Genomic DNA, 19,210 nt, shown 5'->3' with positions numbered 1-19,210 from the left:
CTGATTTGAGTGTTACCCTGGTGTCTGTCTGCTTTTGCTATTTATTTTGCGTTTTTGTTTTTGTGGCTCTTTTTTGTTTTTGTTTTTGTGACTGTGTGGAACCGAGTTCAGCTATTGATTGATTGATTGATTGATTGTGTGACTGCAGTACGTTGAATATTGCTTTCATTTTATGGATCAATGGTCTCTTTAGATAGTAAAATTCATGTTAAACTGCTGTTTTAGGGGTCGCTTTTAAAAGTCTGGAATGGATTAATCCATTTTGCATTACTTTCCATGGGAAAACATGCCTTGGTTTTGGAACGTTTTAGTTTTGGAACAGACTTCCAGAACAGATTAAGTCTGAGAACCAAGGTACCACGGTAATGCAATTTCCCCCGGGCAGAAGTGCAGCCCGACTGAATTTATACAATTTGAGGGTGGCAAACTGCCAAAGCCCCTTTCCCCAAGTCTGGGGGGCGTTCACATGGGCTCACTGCCTTTTGAGGATGTAATTGGTCGTGGACACCCACGGCTGGTTGATCTATTTAGCTTTGCGGTTCCAAACTTTGCACGGGAAACGAAATTAATCCATTAATTGAAAACCTGCATAGTAATTTTTAACTTCGAGTAATTGGTGCCTGCTGATGGTTTTGGCAAGATAGCGACGAGAGAGAGAGAGAGAGAGAGAGAGAGAGAGAGAGAGAGAGGTTTGAGAAGCAGCCCATGTTGCATCCCTTTGAGAAGAGCCGGCTTTTGGTCAATTGGTAGCGCCCCCCACCCCTGTGGGGGTCTTTGAATCGGAGATGGGGAGCTTCTTCTCTAACCTGGTGAGTACCTCCTTCTTCATAAGCCATAGCTATTTTACATTTTTTTTTAAATCCTCAAAGGTTACTCATAGAGCAAAAATCGAAACCATAAATATTGATCGATCAAGCAAATAACAGAATTCGTGTTTTAAAAACCCACTCAAATATGAGCATTTTGGAGTAAGGTCTGACCAGCAATGCAAAATGTTTGCCCTTGGCAAGGAAGGGTGGGGCAGCAGTAATGGGGAGAAGCGCTCTGTGTGAGATAAGGTTACCAGATTTTTCTCAGTGAATCCGGGGACACTTTTCAGCTTCAATGGATTTTGTATTGGGACTGATTTGTAAATCCGGGACTGTCCCCAGGAAACGGGGATGTTTGGTAACCTTACTGTGACACCCACTTGAGGATTTGGCTGTGGGGGTCTTTGTAGCGGCAACATCTAGAACCTGACACATGAGTTGCGTCGCACTGGACCTTCATGGCCGCCATGGCATCCTATGGGAACAAAGTACTGGATATGATTTCTCCCCTTGGATGGTGTGACACCTCCTGCCCTCACTTTCTGACCCACAGCTCCCCCCCCCCCAGTGTGTCCTGCCTGCCTTGGATAGTCAGGGTGGTCCTTTGCCTCAATTGGTGATGTTGCAGTTGCCGTGGTGATTTCAGGTCCTCCACTCCCCATGCCTCTTGTCACCATTTAGGCCTCTGTTGCAGAGAGAGGACTGAGATTGCAGTCACGGGGGGGGGGGGGGGGCAGTACCTGACCTGGAGCCCCCAGCTCATGTCTCCAAGTTTTGAGAAATCCTACCTGCACAAATGCGGGTGGCGCTGTGGGTTAAACCACAGAGCCTAGGACTTGCCGATCAGAAGGTTGGCGGTTCGAATCCCCACGACGGGGTGAGCTCCCGTTGCTCGGTCCCAGCTCCTGCCAACCTAGCAGTTCGAAAGCACGTCAAAGTGCAAGTAGATAAATAGGTACCGCTCCGGCGGGAAGGTAAACGGCGTTTCCGTGTGCTGCTCTGGTTCGCCAGAAGTGGCTTAGTCATGCTGGCCACATGACCCGGAAGCTGTACGCCGGCTCCCTCGGCCAATAAAATGAGATGAGCGCCGCAACCCCAGAGTCGGTCACGACTGGACCTAATGGTCAGGGGTCCCTTTCCCTTTACCTGCACGAAATTATTATTTTTCTCTGGGTGCAAGTGGTAGAAGATGGATGTGCTGCTTTTTGGGAAGGTGGGTGGCTTCCTTCTGGCTGAGGCAGAGCAAGAGACCTGTTTTCTCCTGGCCATGGCAGAAGATGCCCTTCATTGTCCTTCCTTTTTCAAAGGAAAATATCTGGCCAGTTCCTTTCATCCCAAATAGGGCCTTGCATCTTACCATTAGAGGGCAGCAGATATCAGAAAATATATATATATATAAGGAGGTTATTGGGGTCCCTTGGTTTTTTTTTTCCCCTAGCATTTATTAATTTCTAGGTTTATCCTGTCTATAACAGTACTTAATAATTTCAAAAGCTATTGTCTAAAGTCATGGTTCCTTGTGCAATTTCCCTCAGCTTAAAGGTATTATTTATAAGAGACTTTAAAAACAATTTATTCAAATGTTGATCAATTGAGTTTATTTAAATGCCACTTTTCCACAATGAGCTGTGCCTGAAGAAGTTTACAGAAAACATTCAAAACACCGAAATACAGAGCATTAGAAATACAGATATACAAAATGCAAACAGGTCATTGGGGGTCCCTTGTTAACACACCTCAGGGTTCTGAGGGAAGCCAGGTCAAGAATGATGAAACTTTTCATATCATCATAGACAGACTGTCATTACTGGCCAGCCATTCATCATGTACTATAGAATTAATTACCTAATCCGTTTTTTTTTTTTAAATGAAAATACTCGTGGTAAATTCCAGCATTTGAACATTCGGCTTTGTTCATTTGCCATTTCTGTAGAATTTTTCTGTGTATTTTCCCCACTGTGGGGCACCAGGAGATGCCCTTCTGGATTTGCTTTGTCTTTACAGATTCAATATCGTGGATTGTTCCAGATGATCTTTGTCCTGGGCATAGGTGGCAGCTTCCCATATGGATTTCACATTTCTGTGATCAACTACCCCTCCCTGGTAAGCCAAAAAAACCACTGTCCTGCATTCCTTAGGTTGGAACAGTCAAGGCCGCAAGAGGGGAGCCTTGGACTGAGTGAGATCATCAGCGGCATTCCTTGTTCACTGAATGGCTGCACAATTGTTATGTACTGAGTTGAATAGGATCCAAAAGGCAGCAGTCTGATTGGTCCTAGAACAATAGGATTCAGAATGCAGCAGTCTGATTGGTCCTAGAACAATGCAGCAGTCTGATTGGTTGGCAGGAACTACCCAATCATGCTCCAGATAGAAGTGAATCCACAACCTGATTGGCTTACAGTAGAATTCCGGAATTAGCCAATCATGTGCAGCCCATTGTGTAAATAATGTATATAAAGCAGATACTTTGAGGGGACTTTCATTCATTCCTCCTCACCACTAGGAGCTGAATAAAGAGCATGAAATCGCTTTGCGACTCTGAGTATATTTCAACAATGTTACCTTTTGAATTGAATTGTTGCACATCTCGATTTTATTTAGTTAATAATAATAATAATAAATTTTATTTATATCCCGCCCTCCCCAGCCGAAGCCGGGCTCAGGGCGGCTAACAACAATAAAACAATACAACACAACACTCTAAAATCATTCATTATAAAATTAATTCAAATCAAACCACTGGCAACGATTGGGCCAGAGCTCCGCGAAGATTGCCGAGGAGGGAGTCAGGCTGTGCCCTGGCCAAAGGCCTGGTGGAACAGCTCTGTCTTGCAGGCCCTGCGGAAGGATGTCAAGTCCCGCAGGGCCCTGGTCTCTTGTGACAGAGCGTTCCACCAGATCGGAGCCACGGCCGAAAAAGCCCTGGCTCTAGTTGAGGCCAGCCTAACCTCTCTGTGGCCTGGGTTGCTTCAGAGTTGAAGTAATTTAACTCTGTAGTTGAATTACTTACACGCTGCCCATCTGACTGGGTTGCCCCCAGCCACTCTGGGTGGCTCCCAACAAAACATCAAAAAGACACCCTTATTGTTCATGTTGTAAGCCAAAGGAAATAGACGCATAATGAATTTTTTTGTTTGCTTGCTTGCAGTACATCAAAAAATTCATCAACGAGACCTGGCTGGAGCGGCATGGCTCCCCTCTCCCTCAAGAGACCATCCTCTTGCTGTGGTCCTTCATCGTTTCCATCTACGGCATAGGGGGGCTTTTGGGGAGCGTCTGCTGTGGGTACCTGACCACAAAATATCGGAAGTAAGTCTTTCCCTAAGCGATGTGTGGCTTCCGTGCACATCTAAATCTGTGACATAGGGTTCAAGCCCACCAGGCCAATGCCCTGGAAGTTGGTGCGAGGGGGTCTGATTCAAAGAGATGCCTCTTATTCTCAGTCCTAGAAAAAGCAAAACAAGCACACAGGCCTGTTGTTGCTGTACTCAATAAACACACAAGATGTAACCGGCTGTACTTTGAATAAATAAGGTATACTATTCACTGTATCAAATTGTAGATTTCAATGGAAGTCTCATAACTTCATATACTGTGTGTGTGTGTGTGTGTGTGTGTGTGTGTATATATGCTTTATTGATTCCAAAAAGAAAACAGTCAACAGTTTTTTAAAAAACACATTACAGTACAGAAAGATACAATAGTTTCATAATACATATATTCTTCTTCTACTACTTTGTTTCTTTATTGTTTTATTCACAATAATGTACATTCTTTACAACAGACAACTCCAAAATAAAATCATATATAGCAAACCCCCTCGTCTTTCCTTTCGCGTTCAAGCCTCTCGTTCCTCTCCTCTCCTCTCTTTTCTTTTTTTTCCCATATCAGAATCTCAGAGGTAGTACTCTGTGCTCTTTAATATGCTGTTTCTCTCTATCCTGTATTCGTCGCAAGGCTTCTGATCACAACTTTTGTAAATCACCACATGGTGAGCCCCCTTTCTCTTTCAACATCTTTCTTTGTAACCGTGCTTGCCTAAAATTATATTTTCCAGCTGCCTCCACGTTTAATTTTAATAATCTAAAGCTCTGAGGTAGCTTCGTGTGGCGTCAGTTTTATAATTGAAAAACCTGGGGCTATCTTCACCGGGTCCAAAGGCATCTCGCAGACAAGAGTGGATCCAGTTTGGCGCTGGAGTTCTTCTGCTCTCTTTCACACTATTAAAGTACTGGTATTTAATCAGTGCTGGAGCAGCAGAAAACCCCTTTTTCCTGCACAGCTCTGTGCATTCAATTGGATACCTCCTTTCCCATTTTTCCCAGGGGGGGTGAACAATGCGCACAAGGTGCTTGCCCCCCACCTGAGAGTCACCTGTATCCCACTCCAGGTGCAAATCAGGCCATGAGGTAAGTCCAAGTCCCTTTGTTGGTGGTGGGAGCAGTTGAGCTGTTGCTCAAAGGCATGTATAGGCAACTCGGCCCTCCAGCTGTTTTGGGACTACAACTCCCATCATCCCTAGCTAACAGGACCAGTGGTCAGGGATGATGGGAATTGTAGTTTCAAAACATCTGGCAGGCCGAGTTTGCCTATGCCTGCTCTAAGGTCCCTGTGCCTGCCTGCCTTTCTCTCCTTGATTCCGCCTTCCATTGCAGAAAGAAATGCCAGATGTTCACCAACTTGATCATGCTGGCGGCTGCGTCGCTCATGGGTTTCAGCAAGATGGCCGGGTCCTTTGAGATGATCCTCCTGGGGCGCTTTCTCTACGGAGTCGGCATCGGTATGAAGGAAGCGTCCTGGCACTTGCAGCAAAGTCACCACAACCTTCCTGGGGCATTTTGTTTTCTTTCCTTCATCAGTCTCGTCTTCTTTTTAAATCACAGTGGTACCTTGGTTCTCAAACTTAACCCCTTCCGGAAGTCCGTTCCAAAACCAAAGCGTTCCAAAACCAAGTTGTGCTTTCCCATAGAAAGTAACGCAAAACGGATTAATCCGTTCCAGACTTTTTAAAACAACACATAAAGCAGTAATTTAACATGGATTTTACTATCTAAGGAGACCATTGATCCATAAAATGAAAGCAATAATCAATGCACTGTACTATAAAATAAATAAGACAATATTGTAGATGATAAAAGTTTAAAAAAAAAAAATTCTTGGCTGCACTGGTGATAGTTATTGTTTGGTTGGGGGGCTTTTATCCATTTCCGCAGTCACACAATCAATCAGTCAATCAGTAGCTGAACTGGGTTCCACACAGTCAAAAAAACAAATTAACCAAAAAAGCCTCAAAAACAAAAGCGCAAAATAAATAGCAAAAACAAAAGCTTCATCTGTTCTGGAAGTCCATTTGACTTCCAAAATGTCTGAAAACCAAGGCACAGCTTCTGATTGGTACAGGCGGCCCAGAAACAATAGCCGACAGCCACACTGGACGTTTTGCTTCCAAAAAACGTTCAAAAACTGGGACACTTATTCCGGGTTTTCGGCATTTGAGAACCAAGGCGTTTGAGAACCCAGGTACCACTGTACTATGTTGGTCTTTTAAATGGGTCTTTAAAGCATTTCTTATCAGAAATTCCAGTGGCAGGAGGGAGATGCAGGGGCTGGTTCATTTGGAGATGCTATAAGTCAAGATACATTGTTTGTGCAGGCAGAGAATCCTGCCCAGCCTTCCCCAATTTTTGCAGTCTCTTTAGCTTAAAGGTAAAGGGACCCCTGACCATTAGGTCCAGTCGTGACCGACTCTGGGGTTGCAGCGCTCATCTTGCATTATTGGCCGAGGGAGCCGGCGTACAGCTTCCGGGTCATGTGGCCAGCATGACTAAGCCGCTTCTGGCAAACCAGATCAGCGCACGGAAATGCCGTTTACCTTCCCGCCAGAGTGGTACCTATTTATCTACTTGCACTTTGACGTGCTTTCGAACTGCTAGGTTGGCAGGAGCAGGGACCGAGCAACGGGAGCTCACCCCGTCGCGGGGATTAGAACCACCGACCTTCTGATCAGCAAGTCCTAGGCTCAGTGGTTTAACCTACAGCGCCACCTGCGTCCCCTCTTTAGCTTAACCTGGCCCATTTGGCAGAACTCAACCAAGGGTGGTTGAGCCTGGAAACCTAGATGGATGAGCTTCAAGGCACTTGGGCTGTGGAGTGGGGAGCAGGTTGCAGACCTGCTAAGACATGACCTGGCTACATGCCTGTCAGATGCAACAGCTGCCAATAATAATTCATTTGAGTTGACCTTGAACCTGGAGACAGTGAAACCAGGTGGTTTTGCAGGCTTCTTCACTGTGTTTCTCTATCATGCCCCCCACTCTTTCCCAAGGGTTTTCCTTCAACATACACCCTCAATACGTGGGAGAGATTTCTCCAAAGAAGCTGCGCGGATTTACAAATGCCACCGTGGCTGTTTTCTTGACCCTCGGGAAAGTCTCGGGACAAGTGATGGGCTTGGGGTAAGTGCAGCTCCTCCTCTGTGCTGCCTGAAAGATGCTTGAGAACAGTGTGGCCGAAAGCCTTTGATTGTGTTGAATAAAAATCACATGAACTTAGATTAGAACCTTGGGTTCCAAAGCTTCATGCTTTGAGTTTGGGACTTTGAATTCTGGGCTGCTCAAAAAAATGTGTGGGTTTCGGAGGAGGGACCAGGGGGCCTGTGCTCCTGTGGGGGGGGGGCTGTCCTGTGATGATGACACCCCCCTGCAGTGGTGTGAGGTCAGTGGACTACAGGGACTAGGCTAGTCCTCTAAATGTTCCCCTGGCACCTCCTTCCCAAAGCCCGGGAAACTTCTGCCTGGCTTAAGAAGGGAGGAGCGATGCTCTGATTGGTTCAACAGCCCTTCCGCCATCTTCCCAAAGTTCACTTGGCTTTGGGAAGGAGGCAGGAGGGTGCCAGCATCCTTTCAGAGGCCTAGCACCTCCTTCCCCAAAGCCAGGATGCTCCTAACCAGCTTAGGGAGGGGAGGCGCAATGTGCCCTCACAAGCTGGTGCCTCTAGCCCTAACTATTCCCTTACAACAACAACAAAACACTGTGCGCCATTGCCCCCTGACTTCCTCCTTCTCTTCTCTGCAGGGAAATGTTGGGCAGTGACTTCTTGTGGCCTTTGCTACTGGCTTCCAGTGGGCTCACTGCAGTGGTCCAGCTACTGACCCTCCCTTGCTTCCCCGACTCCCCATCCTACCTTCTGATCCAGAAGGGCAATGAAGAAGCCTTCATGAAAGGTAGGAGCCCTGTGCCATCTGGACAGATCAGGCAGGCAGGCTGGCTTACAGCAGCAGGGCTGAGAAAGGCTGGCTCCAGGGTTGCCCATGACTTTGAGCAGTGCTCGCAAATGCCAGAGGTGGATTTAGAGCAGCACGACTGGTTCTGGCGCACTGGGCATCTAGTCTAGGGGGCGCTGCAGGGCACTGCAATTGCAACATAGTGAATCGAGCAGAACAGAAGGCAAGAGACTGAACGATGGGGGTGGAGATGCTCCTTCAGGTCTACTGGGCCGAGGCCATTTAAGGCTCTAAAGGTCAGCACCAACACTTTGAATTGTGCTCAGAAACATACTGGGAGCCAATGTAGGTCATTCAGGACCAGTGGTATATGGTGTTGGCGGCCACTCCCAGTCACCAGTCTAGCTGCCGCATTCTGGATTAGTTGTAGTTTCTGGGTCACCTTCAAAGGTAGCCCCTTGTAGAGCGCATGGCAGTAGTCCAAGCGGGAGATAATTAGAGCATGCACCACTCTGGCGAAACAGTCCGCAGGCAGGTAGGGTCTCAGCCTGTGTACCAGATGGAGCTGGTAGAGAGCTACCCTGGTAGCCATGGATTGATCTGCCCCTTGAGCTGATCCAAGGGTCACTTTGGGTGGAGCCAAGCCTATTCTTCCTTCCTTCCGAACCTCAGCCATCAAGCAGCTCTGGGGTGAAGGTGACCACCAAGCGGAGATTGAGGACCTCAAGAAAGAGAAGTCCGCCGTGGCCAGCACCAAGAGCCTGCGCGTCCTGGAGCTAATGAAGGCCCGCTCCTTCCGCTGGCAGCTCTACGTGATGATCACGGTCATGACCACCTTGCAGCTCTGCGGCATCAACGCAGTTGAGTCTTTGCTTCCTGGGGGACGCGGAGGCTTCCGGGGGTCCTCCATTGCTGTGGGGGCAGGGAGTCACACAGCCTTTCGGATCAAGTGAACTTTACGACAGGAAACAGCTATGGTGGCTCTTCTCCAGGTGCTGCTGGACTCCAATTCCCATCAGCCTCTGCACCCAGCAGGACAAGGATGATGGGACTTGTAGTCCAGGGACATCTGGAGGACCACAGGCCCCAGCAAAAGAGAGTCTACTTGCTCCCTGGTGGGGAGCAGAAGGGTTGCTGCGGCCCAACCCAGCCATGGCCAGTCTGTGGCTGGATCTACACTCACCTGTAAAATGTAGTTAGAACAATATTAGAAATTCTGTTCTAAAATGGCAGTTTCTTTTCCAAAAGGTCCACCTGGTTTAAGATACCGCTAGCAGAATCTGGGAGTGGTCAGTTCTTGTACAGTCGGTTCGCGTAACAATCGCGTGACCCCCAACCTTCTCCTCCCCTCCCTGCGCCGAAACCTACTGCGCAGAATGGGCGCTGGCAAAGGGCTACTTCCCTCCTCTCCGGTTTGCTCAGGCTCGGTGTTGAGGCTCTCCCTAGCATCCCCTGGTCCCACCACCTCCTCCCCACTGGAGGTGGGGCTTTCCTCCTCCCCACTGGAGGAGGAACTGCTTCGCAAGATTTTCGGAGGTTCCCTATAACACAACTGCCCTTCCACCTCTCGCCTCTGAGCTGATGGCAGTTCCCTGACATGAACCTTGGGTTCCCTCCCAACTCTGCAGTTTCTATGATTCTGTGGTAGGCAGAGAGGTGTCCCTGCTGTATGTACTGCAGAGAACTTGCCTTCTAACAGAAGGGAACGGGGACAGGCGGGGAGCCCCTGCACACGTGAAGCTCTGCAGGCAAAAACGTCTCCTGCAAACTAGCCCCCCGGTCTCCTCAGCTCCCTCCTGCCTTTTCCAGATCTATTTCTACTCCTTTGAAGTCTTCCGCACAGCCAGGTTTGAAGAGGAGCTCGTTCCCTACATCGCTTTGGGCGTGGGGATGTGTGAGTGCCTCTCGTCCATCCTGTGCGTAAGTTCAAGGGGAGGGGGGCACAGCCGGCGCTCCCAAAATGGGGAGAGTCCCTCATGTATTTCCCCAGCCCCTGTCCCCCTGGCAGGCCGTCTGAGGTTCCCCTCCTTTTGCTGCCTTCCAGAGTTCCCTCATTGAACGCTTTGGACGGAAGCTTCTGCTCTGGGGGGGCTACGCTGCGATGGTCCTGGTCCTCGCTTTGCTCACCCTGACCCTCTCGCTCCAGGTAAGGCGGTTGGGGGTCCTCTAAGATGTGGGGCAGTAGTGGAGTGAAAGGGAAGAGAGCAGTCGGGTTAGATTACTGCCATGCTGAAATATACTCGGATTCCTGTAGTGATTTCATGCTCTTTATTGCAGCTTGTAAAACAGTGGTTGACTTGCCCCCCAAACCTCAGGCTTTTATATACATTATTTACATAATGAGTCCTGTCTGATTGGCTGATTCTGCTTCCCCCCTGGAGCCTGATTGGTTTTCTCCTGCAGGCCAATCAGTTGTTGCATTCTAGGATCCTACTTGCCTATTGTTCTAGGATCCAAGCTTAGTACATAACACATGCATTATACATAGGGCTGCCTCTGTAGACGGTTTGGAAACTTCAGCTGGTGCAGAATTCAGCGGCCATGTTGCTCACTGGAGTAAGACAGTTTGAGCATATTACACCGATCCTGGTTCAACTGCACTGGCTACCAATTAGTTTTGACATATAAAGTGCTGGTTTTGACATATAAAGCCTTAAATGGTTCAAGACCGCAATACCTCAAGGACCGCCTCTTTCCTTATGAACCTACCCGGACCCCGAGATCATCTTCTGAGGCCCTCCTTCGTGTGCCTCCTCCTCGAGAGGTCCGGAGGGTGGCAACACAAGAACAGGGCCTTCTTTGCAGTGGCTCCCCGCCTGTGGAATGCTCTCCCCAGGGAAGTTCGCCTGGCACCTTCATTGTATACCTTTAGGTGCTAGGCAAAAATGTTTCTTTTAAACCAGGCCTTTGGTTGATCTGATTGACACAGCTCAGAAGCCTCCTTAAGACGTCTCTCTCTGCCCCTGGCCCTCAAGGGACTGGCACCCCCAGGAGCCCACTTGGGCACCCCCAGTTCTCTTCTGCTTGCCTTTGCAACAGGAAGAATTGGATCCTTCCACTCCCGCTTAGAGGACCCTTTTCTTCTCTTCTCAGCACCGTTTCTTCTGGATGCACCACTTCAGTGTGGTCCTCATCTTCCTCTTTGTGCTCTTCTATGGGATTGGGCCTTGTGAGTACCTCCAGGGGGTGAGGGTGGGGGAAAGGTCCCTGGCAGCCCCGTCCAGGAAGAGATTCAAGCAGCCTGCTAGGAGGGCAATGGATGGAGCCTGGGGGAGCCTGGCAGGCAAGGAGGGAAGGGAGCAAAGCTCTCAAATGCATGGTCCACACGCATGGCCTTGCCACTTCTGTACTGCGGTGTGCACTGGGTGTTTGTGGGACAGCGGGTGGGGCTGTGGTCTAAACCACTGAGCCTCTTGGGCTTGCCGATCGGAAGGTCGGCTGTTCGAATCCCTGAGACGGAGTGACCTCCCGTTGCTCTGTCCCAGCTCCTGCCAACCTAGCAGTTTGAAAGCACGCCAGTGCAAGTAGATAAATAGGTACCGCTGCAGCAGGAAGGTAAATGGCGTTTCCATGCGCTCTGGTTTCCGTCACGGTGCTCCATTGCACCAGAAGTGGTTTAGTCCTGCTGGCCACATGACCCGGAAAGCTGTCTGTGGAGAACCGCCGGCTCTCTTGGCCTGAAAGCAGAGATGAACACTGCATCCCATAGTTGCCTTTGACTGGACTTACCTTTTTTACTTACTGGGGCGTGTCCAACCAGGCCCAGATCCATATGCAGGTGTGGGAGCGTCCATCTCCTACTGGGCCAAATCCTTCCAACTCAGCACCTGCTGTTGAGAGGTTGGGGTGAGGCATGTCCAGGCATCTGGTCAGGTCTCTGCCAATCCTGACACCTGTGGGTGCTGGGTGGGTGGTGCAGAGGCGGTTGGCGGCACCCAGCCCACACTGCCTGGTCGGGATAGGTGAGGTTGCAGGCACAACGAGGTCTCGACCGGGCTCAAGACCGGGCTCAGGGCGGCTAACAACCAATAATAAAAACAAGTTCATTAAAATACAATTTAAAAGATTAAGATACAACATTAAAACAATTAGGGAGCAATCTCTTCATAGGAGGAGAAAGGAAAAAGAAAGAGGGGGAGGGAATCAAACTGATTCTAAGCCAAAGGCCAGGTGGAACAACTCTGTTTTACAGGCCCTGCGAAAAGAGATCAGATCCCGCAGGGCCCTGGTCTCAAGAGACAGAGCATCAGATTAGTTCTGATTCTACAGTGGTACCTCGGGTTAAGTACTTAATTCGTTCCGGAGGTCCGTTCTTAACCTGAAACTGTTCTTAACCCGAAGCACCGCTTTAGTCAATGGGGCCTCCTGCTGCTGCCGTGCCGCCGGAGCACGATTTCTCTTCTCATCCTGAAGCAAAGTTCTTAACCTGAGGTACTACCGGTATTTCTGGGTTAGCGGAGTCTGTAACCTGAAGCGTATGTAACCTGAGGTACCACTGTATTATTCTTCTCCCCGCATAATGTCTGAAGCAGACCAGCTGCAAAGAATTGGGCCCGATGCACGTTCGTTTGTTTGTTTAGCTTTTTCTCTGCCTTCCCCAGCTGGAGCCACCATTGCCGTGATGGTTGAGATCTTCAACCAGACCTTCCGCCCGTCGGCCTTTGTGATCGTGGGGTTCATCAACTGGATGGGTCTCTTCCTGCTCGGGATGATCTTTCCGTTCATTGTGGTGAGGCAGCCCACGGGCCACAGGCAACCCGCCAAGTCCCACACAATCAACCCTGCAGCGGGACATCGGGCACTTAAGGCCATGATGAGGACATGGGTGATTTTGCACGCAGTTGCTTCAAAGTGAAAAACGCGGTGTTCACTTCCCCAAAAAATTACAGGTGTCCTGTATGGGCCGGAGAACCTGCTTGGTGGACGAGAGCCAGTGTGGTGTAGTGGTTAAGAGCGGTAGACTCGTAATCTGGTGAACCGGGTTCGTGTCTCCGCTCCTCCACATGCAGCTGCTGGGTGACCTTGGGCCAGTCACACTTCTTTGAAGTCTCTCAGCCCCACTCACCTCACAGAGTGTTTGTTGTGGGGGAGGAAGGGAAAGGAGAATGTTAGCCGCTTGGAGACTCCTGAAGGGGAGTGAAAGGCAGGGTATCAAATCCAAACTCTTCTTCTTCTTCTGTTCTGCATGAATCTCTGCACCGGCCAAGTGTTTGCAAGGAGGGTTTTGAGAATGCAACTCGAGCTTCCTTAACCTTTCCCTTCCCTTCTCTTTCCAGGAATATCTCGGCCCCTTCTGCTTTCTGATCTTCATGGGCATCCTTACAGCCTCGGGTGTTTTCATCTTCTTGTTCCTCCCGGAAACAAAAGGGAAATCTATCATGGAAATTACAGCAGAGTTTAATAAGCTGAATTATGGAAAGAAACAAGTTTTTCCTGCTGAAAATAAAGTTCCTCGGGAAACCGTCTTCTGCACCAGGCTCTAACACCCCATTTGCAGAACCTCCAGCTCTGGGGGAGGGGAGGGGGAAGAGTCACGCGCTCTGCCCCATGCAAAGAAAACAACAGCCTGCCCGTGGCTTTCAGCCAAGATGGGACATTTCTCCAGTTTACATCCTGTTTCCCACGAGAGACAGGTTATCTATGGTTTGTTTACTCCCAACAAATTGCAATCTGAAGCCATGGTTTGTTGTTGGATTATGAACCTCGGTTTGGTGTTATGTCTAACATGTCTTTAACCATGGTTTGCTTGAACCCTTGACAAAAAACACCCTCACCAAACCAAAAAGGCAAAAGCAACTGAAAAACAAGTCAAATATTGGAGAAGGAGGCCACAGCTTGTTTAATTTTCTGTGGGTTGACTTGTTTTTTGTTTTTCAGATAATATTTATTATTTTCAGTAGATAAACATAGTAAAAAAAAAGATGAACAATAATAAAAACAAAGAATAAAAGAAAAAGAGAAAAAAGAGAAAAGATACATACAGCATATTACCACTTAATTAATTAAAATTAAGTACCATCCATCTTCATAAACATAGTATTTGACTTCCTCGAATCTCTTCCATCCGAATTTCTTCGTAATTATATGTAGCAGTTTCCAATATCAGTGTTTCAAAAAACCATATCAGTCCTAATCATATTACATAACTTTCCTTATCGTACATTTTCTTATTTATAAATTGAATTCAGTTTAATCCTAGGCCTAATTGTTTCTTTCAAGTGGTTACATAGCTTTAATATTACAATATTTATTCAAATAGTCTTTAAATTTCTTCCAGTCTTCTTGATGTTCCTCTTCTTTCTGGTCGCGGATTCTCCCGGTGAGGTCAGCCAGCTCCATAAACTCCATCATCTTCATCTGCCATTCTTCTACCATTGGGATGACTTGTTAACCCATGGTTTGTTAAACAAACCACGGTTTAGTGTAGTGGGGAGGAAACTGTAGCCCTCTAGGTGTTGCTGTAGTCATTCCTGCTTGTTGGACATGCTGGCTGGGATCTGGAGTCCAACCATGGCTGGAGAGCCATAGATTCCTCACTCCTTGCACTCTCTGTGGAGCAGGCCTAACTCATTCAGTGTCATCTGGCACCCCCACAGTTGTGGCTATATTCGATTCTGGGTTTTGTAATGTTTACTTCTGCTGTATGTTGCTTTGAATGCAGAAGGTGTATAAGAGTGGGGTATAAATGAAATAAACAATGATTATTTCTGCAGAGGCTTCTTAGAACTCTCTCTGTAGCGCCGGAGGCTGGGGGCAAAAAAAATATGTCATCATGCTATTGCTCACCATACCTTGCGACGTAGCTGTTCAGTGGTGATGACTCCCAAGTTCCACTTTCAGCTGGACTCAAAGGGAACTCCAGAACATGGCCGATCCCAGCGGGGCCTTCAATGTGTTGGCACCAAATTTAAGAGGTGCTGAATGCAAACATTGCATGCCCAGGAACAAATGGAAGGGAATTAAGACTCCTAAGTGTTCCTTCACAGTTGTGCCTTTCCTGCCTCCACCAGGCAGAGGCCCTTCTTGGTAGTGGCACCCACCCTGTGGAATGCCCTCCCACCAGATGTCAAGGAGATGAGTAATAATATATCTTTTAGGAGGCATCTGAAGGCAGATTTAATGTTTTACTATGTCTTTATATGTGCTGGAAGCCACCCAGAGTGGCTGGGGCAACCCAGTCAGATGGGTGGGGTACAAATAATAAATTATTATTATTATTATTATTATTATTATTATTATTATTATTATTATTATCATCATCATCATTACTGAGGTAACCTAGTGGGCATGGCTGGAGCAAAACAGCCTTATGGGAAACCCAGCCAGATGGGTGGGGTATAAATATTATTATTGTTGTTGTTGTTATTATTATTATTATTATTATTATTATTATTAGCCAAATTGGGCATGCATGGCTCTCTATGCCTGTCTGACATTCCTGCATAAGAGTCCCTGGTAATACCTGAGATCAGTCAGAAGGACCTTGGCAATAAGGTTGTTCCCAGTAAAAGGTGACAGTAAAGGTAAAGGACCCCTGGACGGTTAAGTCCTGTCAAAGGTTTTCTATGGGGTTGTGGCGCCCATCTCGCTTTCAGGCCAAGGGAGATGGCATTTGCTCACAAACAGCTTTCCAGGTCATGTGGCCAGCAGGACTAAATTGCTTTTGGCGCAACTGAACACTGGGACAGAAACCAGAGCGCACAGAAATGTTGTTTACCTTCCCACCACAGCGGTACCTATTTATCTACTTGCACTGGCGTGCTTTTGAACTGCTAGTTTGGCAGGAGCTAAGACAGAGCACTGCCAACCTAGCAGTTCGAAAGTACGAAGTGCAAGTAGATAAATAGGTACCGCTCCGGCGGGAAGGTAAACGGCGTTTCCATGCGCTGCTCTGGTTCGCCAGAAGTGGCTTAGTCATGCTGGCCACATGACCCAGAAGCTGTACGCCGGCTCCCACGGCCAATAAAGCGAGATGAGCGCCGCAACCCCAGAGTCGGCCACGACTGGACCTAATGGTCGGGGTCCCTTTACCTTTACCTTAAGACAGAGCACTGGGAGCTCCACTCCATCTAGGGAATTTAAACAACCGACCTTCTGATCGGCAAGCCCAAGAGGCTCAGCGCCACCCGCGTCCCTCTTGTTCCCAGGAAGGAAGCTCACGGAACCTAACCACCGGCCGCTCAATGACCACCCCAGACACACACCCAGCAGGGTCACCCTCCTTTCCACCTGGACTCCTGTATATTTAGGCTCTTTATGCAGCCAGAAACTGATGCCAGGTTTAGTCCTGTGCAATGTAGGTGGGGCATCTGGGAAGGCGATAACCAGAGGTGGGTGGAAATCCAGTTGGAGATAAACTCAATCTCTCACTATCGCTCCCTTGTAAAAAGTAAAGAGCACCATTGACCACACCTTTCTTGCTCACTCCCATAGAATCTCATTCTCTGTAGGTATACAGACTGACTATACACCCCCAGTGTTTCTCTCTTCCTCCAAAGGATCTGATCTCTCAGTTCACAAAGCCAGTCAGATATTTTACATGACATAAGAGCTGATGGCTGAGTTATTTTTTCCTTTTCCCTCCCCATCCATTTCTCCTTTTACATTAGTCTATTTATTTACATACTAAATAGCTATAGAATCTCTCTCCCTGTCTGAACAATGCCTTTTCCTTCAAAGTGCAGGCTGGGGTCTTGCGATTCCAGGAACATCTAATCTTCAGAAGACCTCTGGGGAGGTTGAAAGCTTGCTCAATTATTTGTGCGCTTTTAATTGAGAAAGGTACCTCCTACAGTTTATTTTTTGATTCCCCCCCACCCCTCCCAATGGGCCCGGCATAGCAACCTGCAATTGGGGTCTCCTTTTGACTCATACCCATTCGACTGCAAGTTGTTGCTTTATTTGTCAGCTGGTCATATTTCTCACCTGAAGTTGAATTCCATCAGGATAGAACGGAGAGAACAGAGCGTGGGTGTTGGGTAGCAGATTCTTCACCCAGACAACACAATGGCTGGTGGATTTGGTGCTTGTTGGTTTTGACATCAGACTATCCTTTGGATTTTGCTTTCTCATGCAGAAAATCAGGATTACCCTGTGCCATTATTATTTTTAAACCAGAATGCGGTGTCACCTTCAATCTGCCTCATCCAAAAGCAGAAGCCAGTGAGATACATAAAAATATGCCTGGAATCCCCCTCCCTCCTCCAAACCTCTGGGGCCTTCTTCATAAGCGAGAGCAGGAGACCGTGTACCAAACAGGATGGGTGCTGCTGCTTCCTTGGCTACTGTTTTTGTGGCACAGTACGTGCATGGGGTAGGGGACGCGGATGGCGCTGTGGGTTAAAGCACAGAGCCTAGGGCTTGCCGATCGGAAGGCTCCCATTGCTCGGTCCCAGCTCCTGCCAACCTAGCAGTTCAAAAGCACAAAGTGCAATTAGATAAATAGGTACCGCTGCAGCGGGAAGGTAAATGGCGTTTCCATGCACTGCTCTGGTTCGCCAGAAGCGGCTTAGTCATGCTGGCCACATGACCCGGAAAAACTGTCTGTGGACAAACACCGGCTCCCTCGGCCAGTAAAGCGATATGAGCGCCGCAACCCAGTCATCAGCGACTGGATCTAATGGTCAGGGGTCCCTTTACCTTTACCTGCATGGAGTGGGCTGATTTTCCACTATTCTGATGAAGCACCACATTCCTTCAGGGATTTTTGGCATCTTGTATTCCTGTTATTAGGGGACGCAGCTGGTGCTGTGGGTTAAACCACAGAGCCTTGGACTTGCCGATCAGAAGGTCGGCGGTTCAAATACCCATGACGGGCTGAGCTCCCGTTGCTCGGTCCCTGCTCCTGCCAACCTAGCAGTTCGGAAGCACGTCAAAGTGCAAGTAGATAAATAGGTACCGCTCCAGCGGGAAGGTAAATGGCATTTCCGTGCGCTGCTCTGGTTCGCCAGAAGTGGCTTAGTCATGCTGGCCACATGACCCGGAAGTTGTACGCCGGCTCCCTCGGCCAAGAAAGCAAGATGAGCACCGCAGCCCCAGAGTCATCCACAACTGGACCTAATGGTCAGGGGTCCCTTTACCTTTACTATTCCTGTTATTTGCAGTCGGATAGGGGAGGGGGTATCTCCTCTACCTAAACAGGCTGTTGGCTCATTCAGTAAATATTGAGAGTGGAGAAAGAGGGAGCAATGTACTCCATACAGCTGGGATAGCTCAGTCGGTAGAACATGAGCCTCTTTATCTCAGGGCTGTGGGTTTGAGTCCCATGTTGGGCAAAATATTACTACATTGCAGGGGGCTGGACTTATATGACCCTTGGGATCCCAATTCTCTGACTCCATGATACAGCAATTTTCATAAGGAGAAAGGAAACGAGTTTCAGCTTAAAGTCGGTCTCCTATACTACAAGCAAGTCTGGCAAAACTGACGCCCATTTCCAGGTTTCTGTTTAGAATACCCTATGATTTGCCGATCAGAGTCGTTCTCTTTCTTTCTTTCTTAACCCTATCCTTCATCCTTTTTGGATTTCAGTGTGGTTTACAATTCTTGCCCCCTCCCCGGTCACCAAAATGGCAACATTTGTGCACCAGAGGGAAGAAGAAGAAAAGTTTGGATTTGATATCCTGCTTTATCGCTACCCTAAGGAGTCTCAAAGCGGCTAACAATCTCCTTTCCCTTCCTCCCCCACAACAAACACTCTGTGAGGTGAGTGGGGCTGAGAGACTTCAGAGAAGTGTGACTGGCCCAAGGTCACCCAGCAGCTGCATGTGGAGGAGCAGGGAAGCGAACCCGGTTCACCAGATTACGAGTCCACCGCTCTTAACCACTACACCACACTGGGTAACCAGCAGGCCTAGGGGCACCTCAAGGTTTGCAGAAGTACAGCCCCCACACAAAACAAACAAACACCCCCCCCCCAATGAATGTGGTCTCAAGAGGTTCGGAAATGCAGACTGACAGCTGGAAAGGGAAAACAGGGTAGGAGAGGGACAGACAGAATGAAGTGTCCCAAAACAGGGCAAGGATCAGTGTATGCTGGATAGCTCAGTTGGTTAAGGGTGTGAGCTGATAACGCCAAGTTTACAGATTCGACACCCGTATGGGAAAACTGCATATTCCTGCATTGCAGGGGATTGGACTAGAATCCACAGGATCCCTTCCAACTCTACTACAGTG

At 48.3% G+C, this 19,210-nt stretch overlaps 1 protein-coding gene across 2 annotated transcripts; it reads left to right on the top strand.

The window, feature by feature from the left end:
- Positions 1 to 2,531: 2,531 nt before the first annotated feature.
- Positions 2,532 to 14,747, top strand: LOC114587216 (solute carrier family 2, facilitated glucose transporter member 11-like). 2 transcript variants are annotated; one of them, XM_028711248.2, is made up of 11 exons: positions 2,532 to 2,912; positions 3,961 to 4,121; positions 5,468 to 5,592; positions 7,138 to 7,267; positions 7,887 to 8,035; positions 8,708 to 8,895; positions 9,845 to 9,955; positions 10,080 to 10,181; positions 11,129 to 11,204; positions 12,637 to 12,764; positions 13,312 to 14,747. In XM_028711248.2, exons 1-11 carry the CDS (start codon positions 2,634 to 2,636, stop codon positions 13,516 to 13,518), a joined length of 1,656 nt encoding a protein of 551 aa, XP_028567081.2. In that variant the 5' UTR covers positions 2,532 to 2,633; the 3' UTR covers positions 13,519 to 14,747. The 2 variants fall into 2 exon arrangements, with proteins under 2 accessions (XP_028567081.2, XP_077776775.1); XM_077920649.1 differs by having other exon boundaries at positions 12,637 to 12,860.
- The last annotated feature ends 4,463 nt before the right edge of the window (positions 14,748 to 19,210 follow it).

This window comes from Podarcis muralis, chromosome 16, assembly GCF_964188315.1.
Source record: "Podarcis muralis chromosome 16, rPodMur119.hap1.1, whole genome shotgun sequence".
In the NCBI taxonomy this organism is placed as follows: Eukaryota; Metazoa; Chordata; class Lepidosauria; order Squamata; family Lacertidae; genus Podarcis; species Podarcis muralis.
The sequence above is the reverse complement of the archived record's forward strand: the minus strand, read 5'-3'. Positions and strand labels throughout refer to the sequence as shown.

Excerpts from the sequence above, each read along its gene's own strand:
- LOC114587216 (XM_077920649.1), top strand. The coding sequence starts at position 2,634 with ATGTACTATAGAATTAATTACCTAATCCGTTTTTTTTTTTTAAATGAA. Across the intron at positions 2,913-3,960 it reads TGATCAACTACCCCTCCCTG|TACATCAAAAAATTCATCAA; the intron begins GTAAGCCAAAAA and ends GCTTGCTTGCAG. Across the intron at positions 9,956-10,079 it reads GCCTCTCGTCCATCCTGTGC|AGTTCCCTCATTGAACGCTT; the intron begins GTAAGTTCAAGG and ends GCTGCCTTCCAG.